The sequence below is a fragment of the Indicator indicator genome, chromosome 13, assembly GCF_027791375.1.
Source record: "Indicator indicator isolate 239-I01 chromosome 13, UM_Iind_1.1, whole genome shotgun sequence".
Lineage (NCBI taxonomy): Eukaryota > Metazoa > Chordata > Aves > Piciformes > Indicatoridae > Indicator > Indicator indicator.
This window is the reverse complement of record NC_072022.1, coordinates 15,770,926-15,791,657: the sequence shown is the minus strand read 5'-3', so window position 1 is coordinate 15,791,657 and position 20,732 is coordinate 15,770,926. Positions and strand designations below refer to the sequence as shown.

At 37.8% G+C, this 20,732-nt stretch overlaps 1 protein-coding gene across 7 annotated transcripts in view; it reads left to right on the top strand.

Annotated features, from left to right (window-relative positions):
* TRIP12 (thyroid hormone receptor interactor 12) overlaps nucleotides 1–20,732 on the top strand; it is a 76,435-nt gene that overhangs the window by 22,721 nt on the left and 32,982 nt on the right. For 5 of the 7 annotated variants that reach the window (XM_054385870.1, XM_054385872.1, XM_054385874.1 and 2 more), the window contains exons 2-4: nucleotides 4,648–4,794; nucleotides 12,257–12,382; nucleotides 13,313–14,130. In XM_054385870.1, the coding sequence (XP_054241845.1) occupies nucleotides 4,697–4,794; nucleotides 12,257–12,382; nucleotides 13,313–14,130 (1,042 nt within the window). In that variant the 5' untranslated portion in view covers nucleotides 4,648–4,696. The remainder of the gene's footprint in view (nucleotides 1–4,647; nucleotides 4,795–12,256; nucleotides 12,383–13,312; nucleotides 14,131–20,732) is intronic. The other 2 variants (XM_054385876.1, XM_054385875.1) reach the window with 1 other exon arrangement.

The following is a 20,732-nucleotide window of genomic DNA, read 5'->3' as shown; positions in this document are numbered from 1 at the left end:
AGATGTTACAGGAAAGAATTCTAGGAAATGTTCAGTATGTTGCTATCCCCACTCCCTAAATTATTCTATGAGGTACTTCTATAACCATAAGGGACAAGAGGCTGCTAAACCGGAAATACAACCTTCTGCCTGCTTGGAGCTTTGACATGAAATTACTGTTTGTCATTGAAGACTACAGGGTAAAAACTGGGCAGAATTGATAACTATTGATTTTAGAGGGCATAGTGAGAAAAAATACTGTGTCAAAATCAGCTTCCCAAGACTCAGTTTAAAGCCACTAACTGGACTTAAAATTCTTAATTTCAGTCATCTGATGAATCAGTAGTAATGAAATGAGTGCTTGCTTTCTTACAAAGCAAAGTGAGAAAATAGGTGTGTATGTTTGCAGGTAAACAAGGAGAACCTTGAGCAAAAACGAGGTGCAACTATGAGATGGGTTTAAAACAAAGTAACATAGGTCCAAATAAGTCAGCAGTTACTAAATCATGTGCAGTAAGTTCTCCAGTTTAGTTGCAATTAACACCTCAATTCCTTGATGTGTTGTATGCTTTTATTTTTAATCTGTTGCTTCTACCGTAGAGAATACTAAGTTTTAACATTTTCTGATAAGTAGGCTGACCTCTGGGTTCTGGCTGGCAAGATGTGCAATTTGCTGGAAGAAAATGTTCTGAACTTGCAAAGCATATAAACATCCTCCAGTGTCTTCCTCCCCCTCCTTTTGCCTAATACTGACTTCAGGGCAGTATATCTTTGTGATTTTGAGAAACTGGATTGCTGCAGCAGCATAGAGTAAGGCACCTTTTTTGGGCCAAGGTACAGAAGAGAAAGTATGCTGAACAGTGTAATAAATCCAAGAAGGGACGAACTATTATAATAGGATATTATTGGTAGAGGTGCTGGGCACATCCGTAAATATTCAGGAAACTGTAGTGCAAGAGCCTGAAAAATTCTTTTGCTACCAAGGTTCTTGCAGAGAATTTAAAGGAAAAAAGAAAAAAACTAAAAAAAAAACCTAAAAAAAAAAAAAAAAACAACAAAAAAAACAACCCACAAAAAACCCCAAACCAACCCACAAAAACCCCAAAACAACCAAACAAGTTCTAGAGCTCATCCAAATAGATTAAGGAAGCACTTTTCTTGAGAAAGGGTTCAGTTCCATTTTTAAAGGGGTTGTTACCTGTTTGCTTTGCTACATTATTAGTGGACCTAGAGCCTATGGAAGTAGTGTTTACTGCAGCTCAAGAATATCATGCAAGAGAGCAACAGTTAGGTGCCAGTGCCATTAGATGTCTTCAGAAGATATATTGTGGTTTCATTTGAAATGGTGATTTTTAGAATGGGTTTGCTTGTGAGGGAAAGCATCTGCAGGCCAGTGGTTTGACATCATTAGAGCTAGGAATAAGGACTCATGAAACATTAACTAAACTGCTTTGTTTACAGAGAACTTTATGGTAGAAAGGGACATTCTCAAATTACGAAGCCTGTCAGCTGAAGGGTGGAGGTCTGATGTACAGATGTAGCTATTTTGTATTGTGGATGTGTGGAGAATGTTTAATGTAGTTGAGGAAAGTCTTAAAATATGACAAGACTGCACTGGCAAATTGAACCGATCTACTGGGTTACACATCTTCAGTTTTAGGTACCCAAAGATGGGGAAGAAGCCAAGTGATGGCAGTGAGGTTTATAGGTGAAGGGATAAGTCTGAATAAGAAGAGTTCAGATTTAGGAACCTCAGGGCTCTGCTCTAGCATGTGGAAGACAAAATTGCAACCCTCTGGAAAGATCACTACTGAAGTAACTGGGCACATGGTGTTAAAGGTCACAGACGAATCATGAAGCAGCATTATATTTAAAGGCAAATGGGGAGTTGTATGGTAACACACTATGCAATAAGAAACAGTTAAGTTCAGATGTTTCAATATAGACGGTAGCTGTGGACGTTATTTTGACTCGACAGATTCCTTCCAGGGTAAAACAGCTGCCATTTCATTCTTCCACACAGCTGAAAATATATGTATGACAACACACTGTGCTGTGTAACTTTTGAGCAAAGGCTACTTGAAGTGGCTGGCTGACCCAGAGAAATGAACATGACAGTATTGCCTAGAGAGCACTGGGATTGCATGTGTGAAGCTTTCTTCAGCTAAACCTTGTGGTGTTTTGTGGAGGGGGACCATATACTGGCCCTGGGTGGAAAAGTTTATGACTGGACCTAGCAGAGCTATAGAGTGAGCACTGCTTCTTGCAGAATGAAACCTACTGGAATACACCTTCACGCAGTCAGTAGAAGGACATACAATAGATGTGACAATCAAAGTAGGACAAGATTTTAGGATTGGTAACCACTTTCAACCTCAGTTGATCCCTGTACAGACAGTGACACCACACCCTCATTTCAGAAAGGGCACAAAATGTGCCTCTTTGCTGCTCATGAAAAGTTTTGGTCAGTGATAGACTTGTGTTGCATCTGTGTAGTGTACTCTGAAGAGAATGCTACAACTTAAGCTTTTCTCAGCCTGGCTAATCAGCTGCGCCAGCAAGCTGACATGATTTCCAGTTATAGCAGGATTTTTATGTTGCATTGTAGATTGCTTTTTGTGCTCTAAAGTATAAACGTTTGTATACTGAAGGTGTTGTGGATTGTTTGAAAGCTTTAAACCATTCTGTTAGTGGGAATATTTGCTCTGATTAAGGAGTTAGGATAAGAGAAATAACCATTAAGAGGGAATTCTCTGCTTCTGATGAATAGTGTTTATGGCTTTTTCAACTTTCCAGTCACCATGACTTCTAGCTACAAGGTTCATTGTATTTTTTGTGATTGTGTATTTTGTGCTTTCTTTATATCTTTCAAGTTCCAAAGAATAAGGTAAAACCATGTAACAACAATGATTTACTATTTAAACCTACTTTCTGCTTTTGCTATCTGCTGCTGTTTTGGAGCTCTTAGTGAGAAGAACACAAAAAACTTTTAAAAGATTCTTCTGACTCCTCTGATGCAGGGATTAGGATAGAGAGCAAGTCTTCTGCATAACTTGTATTCTTGATTGATGGAACTTTAGTTAAAATACTTCTGGCATGCTAACAGGAAGGTGTACTGGGTTGTATCATTGAAGTGCCAAAGGTCTGAATCTCTGTTAGCAGAATCCTCATCACTAATTCCTTGTGCTGTGTAGGTGTCTTGCTCATATAGATATTTCTCTTAGTGTTGTCCTACTAGGCATGTGAGGGAGTGGTTTGCATAATACCAGTTTATGTGCCTGGTTTCTTAGGCCTGCAGTAAACCAGGATCATTTAGGACTGATTTGTTTTGTGGTGTCTTGTGTTTTGTTCTGTGGTTGGTTATGTCTTGTGGGTTTTTGTTTTGGTTGTTTTTTTTTCCCTCTTCCTGCTTGTATTTTAGGCTCTTTCAGGGTAACAGACAATTCTAGTCAAGTATTGTCTGGCTTTACTGACAACTATAGATCTTGAGAGTTACTTTATTGGAAGCATTCCAATTTGAACTGAGCCTTTGTTATCTGCAGCTGAAATGTTTTAAACTTTTTTCCTGGCAAAATTCTTGCTTACTGTGCTACAGATATAATAGATACTGAATCAAGATACAGACTATCGTGTTCTTAAACTTGGTTATTTTCCTTCTTGTGGCTTTTTTTTTTTCTCCTGCAAATGGTTGGTGGTTGTTTGTTTTAAAACCATATTCCACTCAATTAGAAACAGAGAAACTGGATTTGCTGGTTGTAGTCCTGTTGCTATGCTCTCTGTATAGAAATACCAATGCAGCACAGGATACAAAAGTTACTGCTCTTCAATGAGGAGCTAAGTCAGACTTGATCTTGAAATACTTCTGATTCTGAAGACTACAGCTGGGTGTTATGGGTAGTCTCCTGTAAATAACTACCAAAAGAATTTGTAAACCACAAACAGTCACAAAGCAATTCCAAAAGTGGTAATACAAAGCCATCATTGTTTTTATGCGTGTTTTTTTTTAATGATTGCGTACATGTTAATTTTTCTGTCTCAAATTCTTTTCCCCACTAAGTACTCATGAGCAAGAACTTTTTGCTTATATAACTAGATCTCTTTTACTGATTGACTATGTATCTTCTTTTATGCAGATGGAAGTTGTATAAATCAGACTAGAGAAGGAATAAAGATGTTTTCACAGCAGTTATGTTTCTTCTGTAATCATGTAGATACTGTGGTTTATTCCTCAAACTGGAATCTCCCACAATTAAAATACTTAAATGCTTTTGCTCCCTGTCAGGTGTTGACCTTCACTAGTGTGTTTTCTTCTTAATGTTGACAAATACAGATTCTCCTAAACTGCATTTGTCCTGTCTCCTTAACATTTTAGAAGACTGCCAGAAAAGAACTGTGCCATCATAGCTAAGAGGTGGAAGGGGTCATGTAGTCCAATGGGTCATCTGTATGCTATATATGCTGAAAAGTGATGGCTTTCTATTCAGGATCTAAATGTTGTTGAAGAATCTTGGTCTGTATCTTTTAACTAAAATTCATGCAAAGGTTTTTTTTCCTCAAGTTTTTGCTTAAACCACTAGCATTTTGCATATGCCTCTTGATCCATGGCTATGAGTCTTCCTGCCAAATGTCTTCTGACTATCTCTTTTTTTTTTTTTTTTTGTCTTTCAGTGAATGATAGTGTCTAGAAAGGGTATGTCCCTTCAGGAGAGAGGTGCCAATGTCCAACCGGCCTAATAACAATCCAGGGGGGTCACTGCGACGTTCACAGAGGAACACTGCTGGGGCCCAGCCACAAGACGACGCAGTAGGAGGAAGGTATGACTGTTACAGATGTGTGAGTGTATTTTACTGTATACGAGCAAAGCTAATGTGATTCAGTTAGAGAATAGTTCTCCACCCTGCAATTCCAGCACTGAATCCTCCATAAAATTTTTTGCCCCAGAAGTGCAATTTGTCCTGTTACTGCATGGGATGAAAATATGATTAATTTACTATTATGTATGTTCAGCTGGAATAACAGTAGTAGATCTATGAGGGAAAAAGTGTAATTGTAGTTCAGTTATATTCCAGAAATCGCAGGGAGTAATAAATGTCTTCTCCCTCTTTCTTCCCTGATAACAAAAAATATAGATGTCAGTGATAAGGGAGACTGATGTTTGAAAATCTATCTCCTTGTTATAGAGGATTGAATAATTGGCACCTCTCAGTTATGTTGCTCTGGATATTCATCCTGTTCAGCTTTTGAGTAGTTCAAAAACAAAAGGCTTGCTATCACAGATGGACCAGGTTGTATTTATTCTGTAAGTGATTGCTTCTACGATGCAGAACAAAGAAGATCCTTGAAACTTTTCTGTGGATACTGACTCTTGCGATGTCCTTTAAGAAATTAAGAGTCTCTGAGTGAGTGAAGCCTGCAAAACACAGCTTTTTTTTCTGAACCACTACTTACTGTGCAAATGGAAGTGGCTTCTGTCCTGGGCCTCTAGCATAAGGAAGGAGAAGTTGCTGCCTTTATGTAGCTGATTGTTTTGCAAGTGGGTTTGGAGAATACTCCTTCTTTAACTGGTGCATGGTGAATCCTTCATTCCATTCTGTGTTATCTCCATCTGAATGGATATTGAAGTTAGATACTGCCCTGCCAGCTCTTTCCTGTTATACTGAACTTGACCTGGGTAAATTATCGTGTGTCTGGAATACAGAATTACAGGAAAGCTATTTGGGCATGAGGTGGAGGATTCTTCTACAGATATCTGCTGCTTATTCAGGTTTTATAGCAGAATACCAGGAAGAAGCTCTACAGTGAGACAGAATTTTAGGGGAAGCACTATTTTCTTGTAAGAAAGTTACTTGTCCAGTGTTTTTGTGCATTGTGATCATGTTACTTATGCTGTCACACATGGGTTCACAATGCAACTTGTCCTAACTGCCAGGAGCTCTTCTATCCCTCACCAAACCTGTCAGTCTTGCTTACATGAGCAGCAAGTGTCTGTTGCACTCCTGAACTATGTTTGCTTTGGTTCCAATAAAGTAAAAAGAATGGAAACTTAACTAGCATGTGAAAACATGGGCTCTGTAGAACAAGACCTGCCCTGCCTTTCTATCTCTGAACAAGTATTTTGAGCTGGCAAAGCATATGAAAAGACCTGGATGAAACATGCTGGTTAATATAAACTTTACAATCAGTATTTTCTTTTGTATCCTGTATCTTGTCTTCAGTGAGCTGCTAGGCAGAAATGTCAATGATACGAGAAACAATGTAAGACAGGTCTATCAGGTCCTTGAAAAATTGGTACATGAAATGGAGACAGGGTCTCGGAGAATTCATGTTTTCTCTGACTGTCTTAGGACACAAACCTTGGAACTCGTGCTTCAATGCATCTAGCATGTACTTGGGATAGTATGCTCTAGTTCTGCTGCTGTGAACAGTGCATAAGATGGTCAGGAGTTCACAGCTTGATGTACCTTCTTTGTTATGCCTTACTGTGTTGTGGTAATACATGCTGCCTTGGCTGCTACAATATATGAAAAGAAAAAAAACAACCAAACAACATAAACCCCTGAGATTAAACAAAATTACAAACTAAAACCAAAACAGGAAACAAAGGCAAACAAACTGCTTACAACCTTTTCTTACATAAGTGTTTTTGGGACACTTGAGATGCTAATTTACTTCTAGTCTTTTGCATTTTTATCTGTAAAATCAAACTCCTCAATTTCAGCTGTAAAATCATTTAACTGGAAAGAACAAACTATGGAAACACCAGTTCAATAATGCTCACGTTGTACAAATAACTGAATTTAGGATGCAGTGTATGTTAGTGTCTTATTTGGAGTGGGGAATGTGCTTTTGAGGCGCATCTGTGATCCTCACCTGCTGGCTTTGGCTAATAGCCTTGGAGCAATACAACTGGAATATTTTTTTTTTTTGGGTGAAGCAACTCAAGTTGTGCTCTAGAAGAGCAGTTCATGCATCTGAGTCACTTGTGGTTGTAATCTGCTCTACTTTGAAGTACAAATCATTGAACTGTATACATGATGGGTGTTGGTCCTCAACTGCAACTGCCTCGGTCTACAGATTTTTTTTCTGTTGATCTTCCCTACTTGAGATAGTTTTACAGCCAGTATGAAATTTTGAGCCTCTTTTAGATGTACGTATTTCTTTAAAAAGAACCCAAACAAACCAGTACACAAACAATCCAAACCTCACAACAAAAGAACTACTGTTGTGGAGGGAGTTTAGTAGTAATGCGAGTCTGCAGGGAATTATTGCTTTGCAGCTAAGTTTAGCCATAAAGTTCATAAGCAAGTATAAGAACCACACCTTCTAAAGGGTTGTAGAAGGTTACTTTACTTTGGTCATAGATATACAATCATAACTTTTTGAGCAAGGAAAAGTTTTGATACTGTTGAAACTTGAGTACTTGTACTTCTGCTCTGTATAAATAACCTTCTGAATGAGAGAAATGCAACAGCTTTTTTCTTAAACCTTTCTTGTGGCCCAGGTGCATGCATTTTCAAAATCTAAATTAAATGAAAGTTAAGTTAAACTTCTAGAGTTTTTGTAGCCTGTGATCTGAGGCTTTGTGAAGTCTAATGTAAACAAGTGATCATCTAGTCTTTGGTAGTACTAGCTTTGTGATAGCCTTAGCTTTGCCTTGGTCTCACACTCTAATTGGAGTGAATGCTATTGTAGGGTTCAGTTGAGGAAGGTGTTTAAAAGAGAGGCTGGAGCATGATACCCCTTCCAAGAGGAAATGCTAATAAATGTCCTTCTATAGCCTTTGACCCCTTTGCAGCTTAACAGTCTTTTGTTAAGCCATCACTTAACTTGGTGAGTCTCTACTGTTCACTTCCATGAAGGCTTTGAAAATTCCCAACTCTTTGCTGGTCTATTATGTAAGACAAACACAGAATCCTCTTGCTATGACATCTAATGCTGGCAGGTGTGGCTTAACCTGGAAGTAGCAACACAAACCACCCATTTTTCTCTAAACTGGGCTTGTCTGATGTTATCTAAGTAGCCATCAGTACTTGGCAATATGATTGGGGGAGCCTGTGATGTATGTTCTGCTGAAGCTTTACTAGGTATTTTGCATGCACAGTAATTTGATAGGTAGTTTAAGTTTCAGTTACTATTTTTTTTTGTTTTGTTAGAAAAGAAACTAACGCGAGACTTACAGCTAGAAAGATTGTTGCAGCAATCTTGGAAGTAAATCTCTCTGATCTCTTGCATCACTTTCCATTGAAGGGTGACTGCAGGTTTGTAAGGAAGCAACAAGAAGTAAAATGTCCCTTTGCAGCAGTGAACCAAAGGGGTGTGAGAAGCAGATGTATTAATGACAGCACTCTTTTCATAGGGGCAGGAGGGGTTGGAAGATATGGTCACTTTCTTAACTCTGTATCTATATTGTTACCATCAGTGCTGAAGAATCATGTCCTTGTGGCTTGAGCTCCCAGTGATGCTGTATTATTTGCTTGGAATGGGAGCAATTTGGAAATGATACTGAGGCACACAATAAGATCTTTTCTGAAAGTTGGTGCAGCTGGCTGTTCCTTTCAGTTACAAGCAATTTTTCAGCATATTAGTATGGAGTAATGGAAGTGGTTTTATGTACTAAATCTATTTACTACTGCTGCAAAATTTTCTTTTGCAGTGGCATGAAATGACAGTGGTGCTTATCTTCTGCATATTGTCCCTTTTCTGAAGTCTTTAGGAACCGCAGTATCATTTTGACATAAATGACTACTACTGTTGTTGCAGTTGTGCGTGGTATTAAAAAAGAAAAAGCGAGTTTTCTAATTGTACCATCCATTATGCATTTGGCATTGAAGGATAAGTGAAAAATAGGAGATCTTTGTTAGGTGCACATTGGTGTAAGCAGAATCCGGAAAACACTTTGGACTGACCTTTTCCAAATGCTAAAGCCCAAGCATTGTTAGACTACTTTTTGTTCCGAACAGGATGTATTCTGATCATATATTCTGGTGATACTAGCTATTAATGTTAATAATTTAATACTATTAAAATCACTATAATGTAATAGTGTTTTATTAAATGTAATTATTAATATTCAGGTATTTTTAATATATTCTGTTTATATGTTAACTGTGAACACCTTACCTGAGATGCCTGTAAACTAAATTTAATGTTTGAGTCAGTAGGGAAAATAAGTAGAATATTAGAATATTTCTGAGAGTTGTGTGGTGTGGAGGGGTGTTTTTTTTTTTTTCCTTTAATGTACACAACTTACTTCATCTGTACTTTTGACAGAAGTAAAAAGTCTGTCTAGTTTTGTAAACTTTGTTTGGAAGTGATTAATTCCTCAGCAGCTGAGTGAGGTATATGACTTAGACAAAACACTGTTTATTAACTACAAAAAGGTATGGATTTTTAAAATATGCATGGTGTAACTTTGAGGACAAGTTTGAGTTGGTTCTGTGTTATGGTTTTGCTAAGAAAGTGTAAGGGCTGGCAGTTTATGTGAGATTGTTCTGAGAAATACTGCAAACTACATGGTGGGTCACTTGTCAACTTGTGTTACTCTAAAACTGAGGCTGTTGATTTAAATGTGTTAGCATACAGCCTTGCCCAGCTGAGAAGCCTTGGAGTGGGTTATGAAACTGGCTTTAAGTTACTTGTTTTTTTCCTTTTTTTTTCTTGCATCAGCAGCAACAACAACCAACCAAACAAAAAAACACCAAACAAAATAAAACTCCATAAAACACCAAAAAACCCCAAATGCAACCCCATGAAAGCTGCCAAAACCCACTTGAGGGTGCAGCAAATGCTCAGTTTTCTCAGACCTGCTCCTATGAATGGAAATGGACAAATACAAGATCATAAATACTTGCCTTTGTTCTTTTTCATCATTGAGGATATTAGCCTCTCAAAATACCTGTTGTTAGAATATATTTTAAAAATTAAGCTTCTGAATGAATGATACATTAATGGAATACAATAAAGAGTTTGTGACTGGGTAAGTTACAACTTGAAAACCTTGAGTCATCGCCAAAAGTACCAGGTAGCTTACAACCTTGAACAAGAATGAATCTTCCAGCTGCCCTTGTACCTTTCATGGCACTCAATTCACTTCTAGCTCATCAGTCTATTCTATTAGCCTGTGTATGTAAGTTAACTTTTCCTGTGCCATTAAGCAAACTGTCATACTTATGTGAACTGGGACATTTCTTGTTCATTGCTGTATTGTTAAAGTTCTTTTAACTCAATCCTGCACTCTCTCCACATTGTCAGTCTACTTGCCATCATACAAGTTTAGAGCAGGAGGGTTAATGTCATGCTCCTTTTTGACATGCTACTGCATGTACAGTTGCTATCGTCTTATGTACCTTCTCTTTGCAGCACATGCAAGGTGAATGATTAAACTCAATAAGAAGTGAGAGCACAGTAGGTCTTCAAAAGTGAAATCCCCATTGGTTTTGACTCCTTGTTTGTTACACTTCTAGTATAATTTTCTGTTCTGGCTGTGTTATTGCTACTGATAGTTTCATGAATAAAGAAAAGAAAGCAAATACAAATAGTCTGCATAATACACTATTCGCAGTTCCCAGGATATAATTGTAGCTTTATTAGTCTATATAAATTGGATATTGGTAGAAATTGTTTTTAAAGCTTGTGAGAACCTGAAGGGTTTAAAGGTGAAAGGAAGCCTGGAGCAAGTGAAAGTGCTTGAGTGCATGATTTAAGTAGATGATGTTGTGATGTATTGCTTCAGCTGTGTTTTAGTTGAAAAGATTTATTACTTGTGTTTTATGAATACCTAAAGCACTAAGTTGTGTCCATTTCTAATGAAGGCAAAACAAAAATATTTGAGGGGAAACAACTTCTAAAAATGTACTTCAAAAGAAATGAACCCTAATCAGTTAGCTTATATAAGTGAGATTGTTGCCAAGTATAAATTATGTAATAACTTCTATTACTTCCATTATAAAAACATTTCAAAGGAAAAATTATACGTCATGCCTTAATCTGTTTGGAAAATCCAGACTCAGGATTAGGTAAAACAAGCCTGAGTTAACTTTGGAGTTTGCTATTGTGAGCTAAAGAGCTACATTTTACTTACTTTTGATAGTAGAACTAATTTCTTCTAATATGAGAAATGAAATCAAATTACTGGAGTATGGAAAAGATGCTATTAAATTAGTCTTTTAAAACTGCTATGCTCTTAGAAAATGAGACAGAAGATTTTTTAATATGTGCTAAGTGCTTTTGTCTATTTGACTAAATGTGAATACTGTTGAAGAAAACAGATAGGAAAGTTTTCAAGAAAAACAGTTGTACTACTGAGGTTTTGCCAGTGTGACTGTAAGCAAAATGTCATGTGATTATCACTTATGTGGTTAGACTTGGTATTTCTTCTAAGGTTTATATTTAAATTTTTGTTGAAATCCTGAAGTGTCTGGTGAAATGTCTTGGTCAATACCAGGCTTTGCTCTGCCTTTAGTGTGAGAATTCTGGATTTGGTTGGAAGAAGTTATTTGAAAGCTTTAGTGGCTAGCACAGAAATGTGGTGGAATATCTTGTATGACTTGAGTGCCACAATCAATAGCTCCAAACTCTTAAGAAGGAATAGGCAAGGAAGGAGAGGCAGTGGTGTGGCCTGGTATGTCAAGGAGATTTTGATTGTGTTGAGGTTATTGGTGATGATGATAGTTTTATAGGTAAGAACTGGGGGGGAAGGCCAAGAAGGCAGACATCCGAGTGGGAGTGCATTATAGACCATCTAATCAGGATGAAGAGACAGATAAAATATTCTGCCCATGGTGGTGTTGGTCTCAATTCTAAGATGTCTTTTCCAACTGAAACAATTCTACGATTCTAAGATTTTATCTGTAGTATACTATTATCTTTGTCTTCTAGTCAGAGCTCATAAAATAAACCATTTCTTGTGTGCATCTGAAAGCTGCTGGGAAGACCTATTGTATCTTACCCATGTGAACACAGACACATACACACACACGCACAATGCAGAAAAACTGGAATTCATTGGGACAGCTCAGGTGTGAGAAGATGTATTATTCATTTAAAAGTAATAAGTATTTGCATGCCTTATGGGAAGTTAGACTGGTAGTGATTTGTGACCGCAACGGGTGATCCTTTTAAAGAATGCTCTAATTTTGTGTGTTGATATGGGGAAGTTGGAAGCTGTAAACTAATATCTGTAAATGGTAAAAAAAAAAAAAAAAAAAATTCCACCTACAGGTTTGTATCCTTATCTTGGAATCCTGATAGCTTTCTGTTTTGACTTTCTGCTGACAGGTCACATTTAGGGCAGGCAAAACATAAGGCACATAGCCCTCCTGAGAGTAGAAAATCTATTTCAAAGACACCCAAAGTGCAGTCTAATACTACTTCTGAGCAGTCCAAGGGACACTTTTCTAAAAGGTAATTGCGCTTCATATCCATATATTAACCAGTGTTATCTGTGCTCACAAATGTGTGTAATATATCTAGTTATACGGAATTTTTATAAGAATGCATGACTAAATAGAGTTGTGTGGGTTGTTTCGTTTTTCTAATCAGGCATTGCATTCAGTGGATATATTTCAGTGTTTCACATTGTTTTGTTTTTCTAATTCACCAAGAGCATTCCATCAGTGATGATGAGGAAATGATTTCTGCATAACTAGTCCTGGAACACTTGCAAGGTTTTTCTCCCCTTTTTCTACTTTGTGTTGGGAGAAGATTACCCAAACAGTCCTGAGCAATGTCCAGTATTAAGTGAAAAGTGAAATATGCCTGTGTTCAGGGTAATCATCACAGTTATGTCTGTTCTTCATACACTGCTGCTATATATACACACACCAAGGCAGTTTTCTATAATGTACAAGAATGTTTTGCCATATTTCTGATTCTTTACCTTGTTTTCAAGATTCATGAGAAACTGTCCTTTCATTAAGAGCCTTTTTTGAACTAGAATCCAGTTATGACTAGTTATGCATTACTGAACATTCCTTACTCTTGCAGAACTTACATTCTAAAACATTCATGGCTTGAATTTTAATTTTTTAAAACGTTTTGACATGTCTGTTGAAACTGGTTAGTAAAATCTATCCAAGTATCCTCATATCTTGCTCCTTACAAAACAATGCACTGTACTTCAGTTTTGCAATTTATTTTACTTTTCTTGATAGTAAAGAATTGCAATGTGACTGTTCCCATAAGCATGTTATTTTTTTCCTCTTAGCATAAACTTAATCAACAGTGTTTCTACCTGCCCTTTCCAGACAATGCTAACATTTACCTTGCAAAACTGTTGAAACTGTGAGATTTTTGAGAGTTCAACACTAATGCTGTTTCTGCTTACTTCTACAGAGCCTGTAGTTCATCTGCTGTTTCAATACCAGAACAAGAAGATCCAGAGAGAGTCAGTACTTCAGAGAAGCAAAAAACGGGGCAAGTGCCTAAGAAAGACAATTCCCGAGGAGTTAAACGCAGTGCTAGTCCAGATTACAGGAGGACCAATTCTCCTAGCTCTGCTAAAAAACCCAAAGCACTTCAACACACTGAGACTTCCTTGGAAACTAACAAGCCACATACTAAATCTAAGAGAAGACACTTAGACCAAGAACAGCCGAAGTCTACACAATTGCCATCAACAAGCAAGGCTCACACCGGAAAGGGTGGAGCTGCTGGTAGCTCCCGAAGTCAGAAAAGGAAAAGGACAGAGAATCTGTCTTGTATAAAGAGTAGTTCAGTAGTTGAATCAACTGGCACTGAAGAGAAGTCAGCAAAACTCTCCAAGCTGGCTTCAAAATCGGTGACCTCAGCCAAAGCTGGGTGTAGCACCATCACTGATTCTTCTTCTTCAGCTTCCACATCTTCCTCATCTTCTGCTGTTGCCTCTGCTTCTTCTGCTGTTGCCTCTGCTTCTGCTGTTCCTCAGGGTGCCAGAGTGAAACAGGGAAAGGACCAGAATAAGGCTAGACGTTCTCGTTCTGCATCCAGCCCCAGTCCAAGAAGGAGTAGCAGGGACAAAGAAACGAATAAAACAGGTGGCTCTTCAAAGTTTGACTGGGCTGCTCGATTCAGCCCGAAAGTCAGTCTCCCTAAAACAAAACTGTCTCTGCCAGGCTCCTCCAAGTCAGAGACATCAAAACCTGGACCTTCAGGATTGCAGGCTAAGCTAGCAAGTAAGTTGTTCTTTTCTGGAAAAATAAGCATTTTTGGTCTTCTAAAGAAATAATTCTATTGTTTTCAGGCTTTTGGGGATCTACTTTAGAGAAATTGCATTAAGTGTGTTCTGCTGAGCTTTTAAGTAAAGCTTTGATGGGAATTATCTGCAGCTGAAGCAAATGATACAATCAGTGTTCTGGAAGTTTTAAGTTGCTTCTCTGCCTTGCAAATCAGTTTAAAAAATAACATGTATGAAATAGTTGGATGTTGTGATGGGGATGTATGTGCTACAAAATTATTTCTCCTGTCAGATTTTTCTTAAGCTTTCTGTCCCAAAGCAGGAATTAAAAATACTGGAAAACAAGTAGATGACATGTGATTTCTTGTTTAAACTTCACTTATAAAATTTTTCCTTACTGTGGGGCTCTCTGTTACTGTAAGAACCTAGTATACTTAGTAGTCGAGATGTTAGTCACTTATCTGTTTAACTGTGCCTAAAAAAAAAAAAAGTTCTTTCTGTGGTGCTGGATTTTGAAGGGCAGGTACTGTTCCTTGAACATTGTCACTTAGAAAGGTAGGCTGTCTCTAAGCAGAGCACTTGCTTTCTAGCTTGCAGATAGCTTTGTTGCCTTGAACAAAATGTTTGGGAAAAGATCTATGCAGATTTTATGTACTGTATGATTTGCTTATAGCATGTATTCTGTGAAATTTAAGAAATTGGATTTCTAAGCTTGCTTAGAGTTGTTGCTTTATCTAGACATGATCAAGTGCAGCCTGTCACAACTGGGACATATCTGTAACATACTAATGCAGGAGATGTGTGAAATAAACAAGAGGAACGGGATGTCTTACTTTGTAAACAAAATAGATTTAGTTGACTTAACAGGCTTGTTTTGGATAACTTGTGTGACTGGAATATTGATTTTGGAATGACCAAACTTAATTGACAAAGAGTGGCATTGGGGAAGTAGAGAGGTGTTAGGTTCTTTATATTAATGTTTCATCTACCTGCTCTATGGTTCAGAACTTAATGGGTGATGAATTCCCAGAACAAAAACTCTGAATTTGCAAAAGGTGTAGAGTGAAGGGGAAGTAGGTAGGAATCTGGTAGAAATGGGACTGGCCAAGGGGTTCTTAGGTAAGTCTGTCTTCAATACTAGCAACTTTTTAACAATGAAGAAAATTAACAAGAAGGAGAAAGAATGTATCTTCCACAACTGAACAGTGAGAATGTAAAAGCAGAGAATAATTTGTGCCAGGTTACAAAACTGTAAGGAATGAGAAGAGAATGGGATAGCACAATAAGGGAGAATGGGATAGCACAATAAGGGATGTATTGAGTAGCTTGAAAAGCAGCATTGAGAATATGAACCTAAGCTGTCTCCACAAAGAATGTACTGAGAAAGCCAGCTTGACTAGCTTTAGCTCTTCCATGATCTGAAATTCATCTTTTGCAAAACCAAAAACTTAGATTATACTTAGATGTTCATGTCACGAAACCAAGTTCTAAAAACTATAGGCATGTGTATGTATATATAAAAAGTCACTGGCAAGGGGCACAAAGATGAGAGGATGAGAGATGTTTCTATCCTTAATAGACGTTACAATTGCTTTTTCTAGATGACATCTGAGTTTGAGGGGAGCAAGTACGAACAGATGATTTCAGAAGTCTAAATATCTAATGCCTTATTATTTTACTGTAGATGACAGCAAAACTTGCTCTTAGTGACACTATATAATAACCAGTAGGGTAAGAACTCAACATTGAAGTGTTAAACTGTGCTTATTTTCAATATTCTCAGCCTCTCAAATAGAGCATTAGTGCTCTTGGACAACAGATTGAAATGATCTTGTAATCAGTAACTTTAGCCCCTTTAAAAAAAAAAGAAAGTTTTCTGTCACACAGCTTCACTAACTTGAAAATACTGTAAAAAATTTGAAATATTTTAACAAAATACACATTTTTTGGGGTAATGCTGAGAAGCGTCAAGAAAATATTAAGGAAAGAAACCTTCAGGGTAGGTTTTTAAGGAAGAATGGGAACATTTTCTGTAGCACACTAGTAGTCTTAGAGGATAAGGGAGCAGAAGCAGATGATTTTTCACACAAGTATTGACATTTCTAATGCTTTCTAAAGCAGTAAAGCAAGTGGTGATCTAGATTAAATTATGGAGATGTACACACCATAGCCTGGAAACATTCCAGTTACAGTAGTTACAGTAATCCTGTGTAGAAAGAGAAAGCTAAAACTCAATAGGCTTGTATGGCGGTGTGATATGAAGTAGATGTTTGAAGTTTGAAATAGGGCTTGTAGAACTGATGGGAGGTAAACAAATAGCAAACATAACTGTGTAAGGAACTGCAAAACTTCAGAAATAACAGCACTGGGAGTGTTTCTAGGAAGAAAGTGGGAGGGTAAATTATTCTGGCTCACATGGTTAGTCATGTCTGTATAAATGCAGTGCTGTTCACTACTGGGTACTGCAGTTGTGGGGTACCAGAAGAGTAATTCGTTATCTTTGAAGGAAAAATTGTAAAAGCTGTGCTGGCATTCTTAGAGTGGAGTGGAATGAGAGCTGTGGTTGCAATCTTTGCAGAAGCTTTTTACATGTTGGAGGGCAATACCCCAAGGTTTCTTGTCCACTCCTTACTGAATAATTAAGAGGTGCTAATTGAAACCAAAATTACTTTTAGAGTCTTCATCTACACGAGTTTGTGTAACTGAGCAGTGGCATCACAGAATAACAGCAGGTGAATTTGTTTGAAGAGTAAAATCAGGCTAGGCTAAAGCTTTTCATCATTTTTTGTAGCTATGTTTTGGGAGGGGGGAGGAGAAGTAAATGTATTGTTGACTGTTTTCACATCCCTTTCAAGCCCTATATTTTGTAGGGACTTTTAAAATGTTGCAAATGAGGTCATCTCAGTGATTATGTAACAACATAAAAGCAAGCTTAATTATGTCTCCATTATTAGTGAAAAATCTTTACTGCCCTATGTATGTTGTCTTGTATGGTCCTGAAGTAGGAAGAAGCTGGCAGTGGTGGTGGCTGTGAGAGTGCCAACAACAGGGTAACTAGGGTAGCTGTCTCTGGCTGAAAAGCCTCTACTTATTCCTTTTAAGATTTTGGAGACTGGAGAGATTATTGGGATATACTGGAAGGCCCCAGAAGGTGAATACAGAGCTGGAATGGTGTGTTAACTTGTGGCTTTGAGAGGTGAGGGAGCAAAGAAACTGAAGTCAGAGCTGTTTTCAGGTTATCTGGATTCTAGGTGACAGTGCTGTCTGTGTCTTTGGAAATACTAGGTTGAACTGTGATGGTGGAGTTGTAATCAAGAGCTGAAAATACCTGGGTTGGTGCTGAGGGAGGGGGGAGTATTAGAATGACAGGAAGTTGTCTTGCCTTTCCTGCCACAGCTATTTTCACTTATCTTTATTGCATGAGATGGAGAGCAGCCCAACACAGGAGCCAATTTTTAAGTCTAAACTTTCAGTCCTAGCAAATAATTCTCTGCTGATTAGCTTTCTGTACTGCAAATTAAGGGCAAGTTTGACTAGCTTTGTTTTGGCATGGCTATGACTTAGTCTTCAAGTAGGTGAATGCCAGACAGCTACACCCAGAACTTTTCTTTCATGCAATAAAAAAATGCCTTTTAAAAGAGAAATGCTGACTAGTTTTCCAGTTTAAGTGCTTGTGTTCTCGTGTGTTTGTGGGACTGGTTTTTTTGTTTGTTTGTGTGTGTGTGTGTGGGGGTTGTTTGTTTTTTGTCTTGATTTCTGGTAGTCTGCTGTTTCAAGTTTAGTCTATTTAGGTTTATTGTCTGAGTCATTAACATGCATATTTGGCATGTAAATAAGACTATGTTAGAGCATGAGCATATATGTTTGCTATAAGAAAACCTATGCATCTGCTTGAATTCTGAAGTCTATAAACTGCTAAAACCTAATTTTCTTTTGGTTTATTGAAAGTTCATCTCTGTTAATAACTTTTATTAGCTATTTGAAAGAGATCTCTTCATGATAGATCTGTGTATTACAGCTCTCAAGATGAGCATCAAACCAGTCACTCTGTAAGCCCTTGCTGTATGTCTGTGGCAGCATGACTGGTGTGTTTCTTCATCAGGCAGTCACAAGGCAACTCTAATTCTATCTTGTGGAATGCTGATTGTGCTTTACCATTGAAGGCTTGGGGCTGTTAGCTTCCTGTAGCTCCTCCAGATCCAGAACTAGTGCTGTTAGGACGCTGTGCTCACTGTGTGTTAAGGGAGAGGAACACATTTTCATGTCACTGACAGTGAAAGGAAGAGGGTTCAGTCCTATGCTGTAGAAATCAGCAGCCCTGAGTTTAAGGTATTTGGAAGGCTCAACGGATTTGCAAAAGGTGGTGATAAGATAGACTTAAGAAGCCTTCTTAAAGAGCAAACTTTATAGAGAGTAACACTGAACAGCAGGAAGGGAACAAGCTGTGAGAAGTTTTTCTTTGCTTCTTTTTTAGCCTTTGAAATTAGAAGGAGGTGGAAGCTTATATGTGCCCTGGTAGGCAAATTTGACAGGTAGAGTATTCTTGCTGAGTGGCAGGACAAAATGAGCTAAACTGTCCTGGGTGCTCAGGCTGTGATGTGTTCCACAGTTCATCTACAGAGCAGTAACTGGGTGACTCCATATTCTCTAATACCTTCTTACTGAGGTAATTCAGTTTAAAGAGATAGCTCAATTAATTTAATGCCCCTTATGGAAAAGGACAACCTGTTTCACAGCTTCATTACCTTATTGCTTCATGGTGTCTGCTCCTCTGATCCCATGTTTAGTAAGCTCAGTTCTCCAAACTGACAGAATGCTGACAGAAAGAGTGTGTGTATAAGGTATGCACCTTTTGTGTCCTGGGATTGGTTTGGGGATAGTAAGACGTGAGTGAGTGTACTATACTGTTAAACAACTGTAAGCTGTCAAGCTAGTCCTATTTTCTAAAACCTGTGTCCCTAGCAGAAATCTTTTAATGCAAGTCAGTCTTATTTCACTTAACAGTTGTGGCTTGTTGATAGACTTTTACTCAGCAGATGCAAAGTTACTTAATGTTTAGATCTACCTACTTGAAAACTAATTTGATGAAATAGTAAATGGTGTGCTGACATGCACATTTCAATTCTTTATTTTTCCAGTGAACTCTACTGTAACAGGGAGATGCATTTATTCTCCTAAATATAAAGTGAAAGTATATCTCACTTAAAATATCACCATACTGTTACAGGTACTGAGTAGCCTACTTTTCCATATATGTAATATGAACTCAGAATGGTAAACAGATTTTGTCTATGGATTAATACAGTGCCAGTTAAAGCATGCATTTTCTCTTGTAAAATATAACCAGTTACGAGGAGAGTTTTGTATCTGTGCACTTCTAGTACTTGAGAAGCTTAGATAGCTATGGCATGGGGTCCTGCTTGACTACTTTAAACTGATTTTGTCTTGTACCTGTATAATGCTCCTCATTGACTCCCCCCCACCCTGGAACTTAATGCATGTAAATTGGATGGAGGTCTTTGTGTATTTCAATTCTAGCAAATTTGACTTAGATTTTTTTGTGTATTTGAAAGCATATGCAGTAAAAGCCACTGTGTTTTTTAATATTTGAGAAAACAAGTATTTTTCTTCTGCATGTATAGACCAGAAAATTCAAATGGCTGGTCTGCTTCAGTTCAGTGCTTGGTGGCCGTTAAATAAAGAACCTTGTTCTTAAGGTTACTATGTTTCTTGAGTTAGTAGGCAAAGTGTATGGTAAATACACAAATATCAGGTTAACCTTCATATACATGGAACTTAACTGCATGCAGCATTATTTCTGGGTCAAATATAATGTAGTGCTTGAAAGAGCAGACTCTTGACCCAGGCCCAGATGATTTTTGCTTTTCTGTTAAATACACAGTCAGAGGCTGCACAGTTATTTAATCTCTTAGTACCTTAATGCAGTGTTCCTGGGATGTTTTGGCATTAAGGTGATAGATGCCAATTTGGTAGGTACTGTGCTCAAAATCATAGCATACTTAAATGTATTTTATATCTGCTTTGTTGCCAGAAGAGGGAGTAGTAATCTATCTCATCTTCTCAAAATTATTTGCATTTCTTCTAATAAGAGTGTGTCTGAGTTGAACGTTACAGAATTCTGTATTTATTGTAAAGGCAGAGGGGACCAAAGTGTAAAGCTGGGCCTGATAAATATTTTGAGTTTTCATCGCTTTGATTACCAGACTTCGGGTTTGGAAGCTGTTACGAGATCGTTCAGCCTGGGATAGTAAACTTGATCATCATCTGAGAATGTTGCATTGCATGAGTTCTTTTGTGTGTTTGAGATGTACCTGGTTCTTCAGGGGGCGGTATCATCAGAACAATGGCTTTGTAACCTATAGCATATGAATATCACTTGGGTCAGTCTTCAATAGTATAAATATTTCTAAATTGAAAACTTGAACTCCTGTTCTAAAGTTGTAAAGATACACTTGGTTATTTGCTGTAAGGGAGACCTTAATGACAGTGAAAGGGGTTGAAGTGATCTAAATAGGAACTTTAAATAATACGTGCGACACTGGCAGTGCAAGCTCTTCTAAACTACAGTTTGCAGGTTAG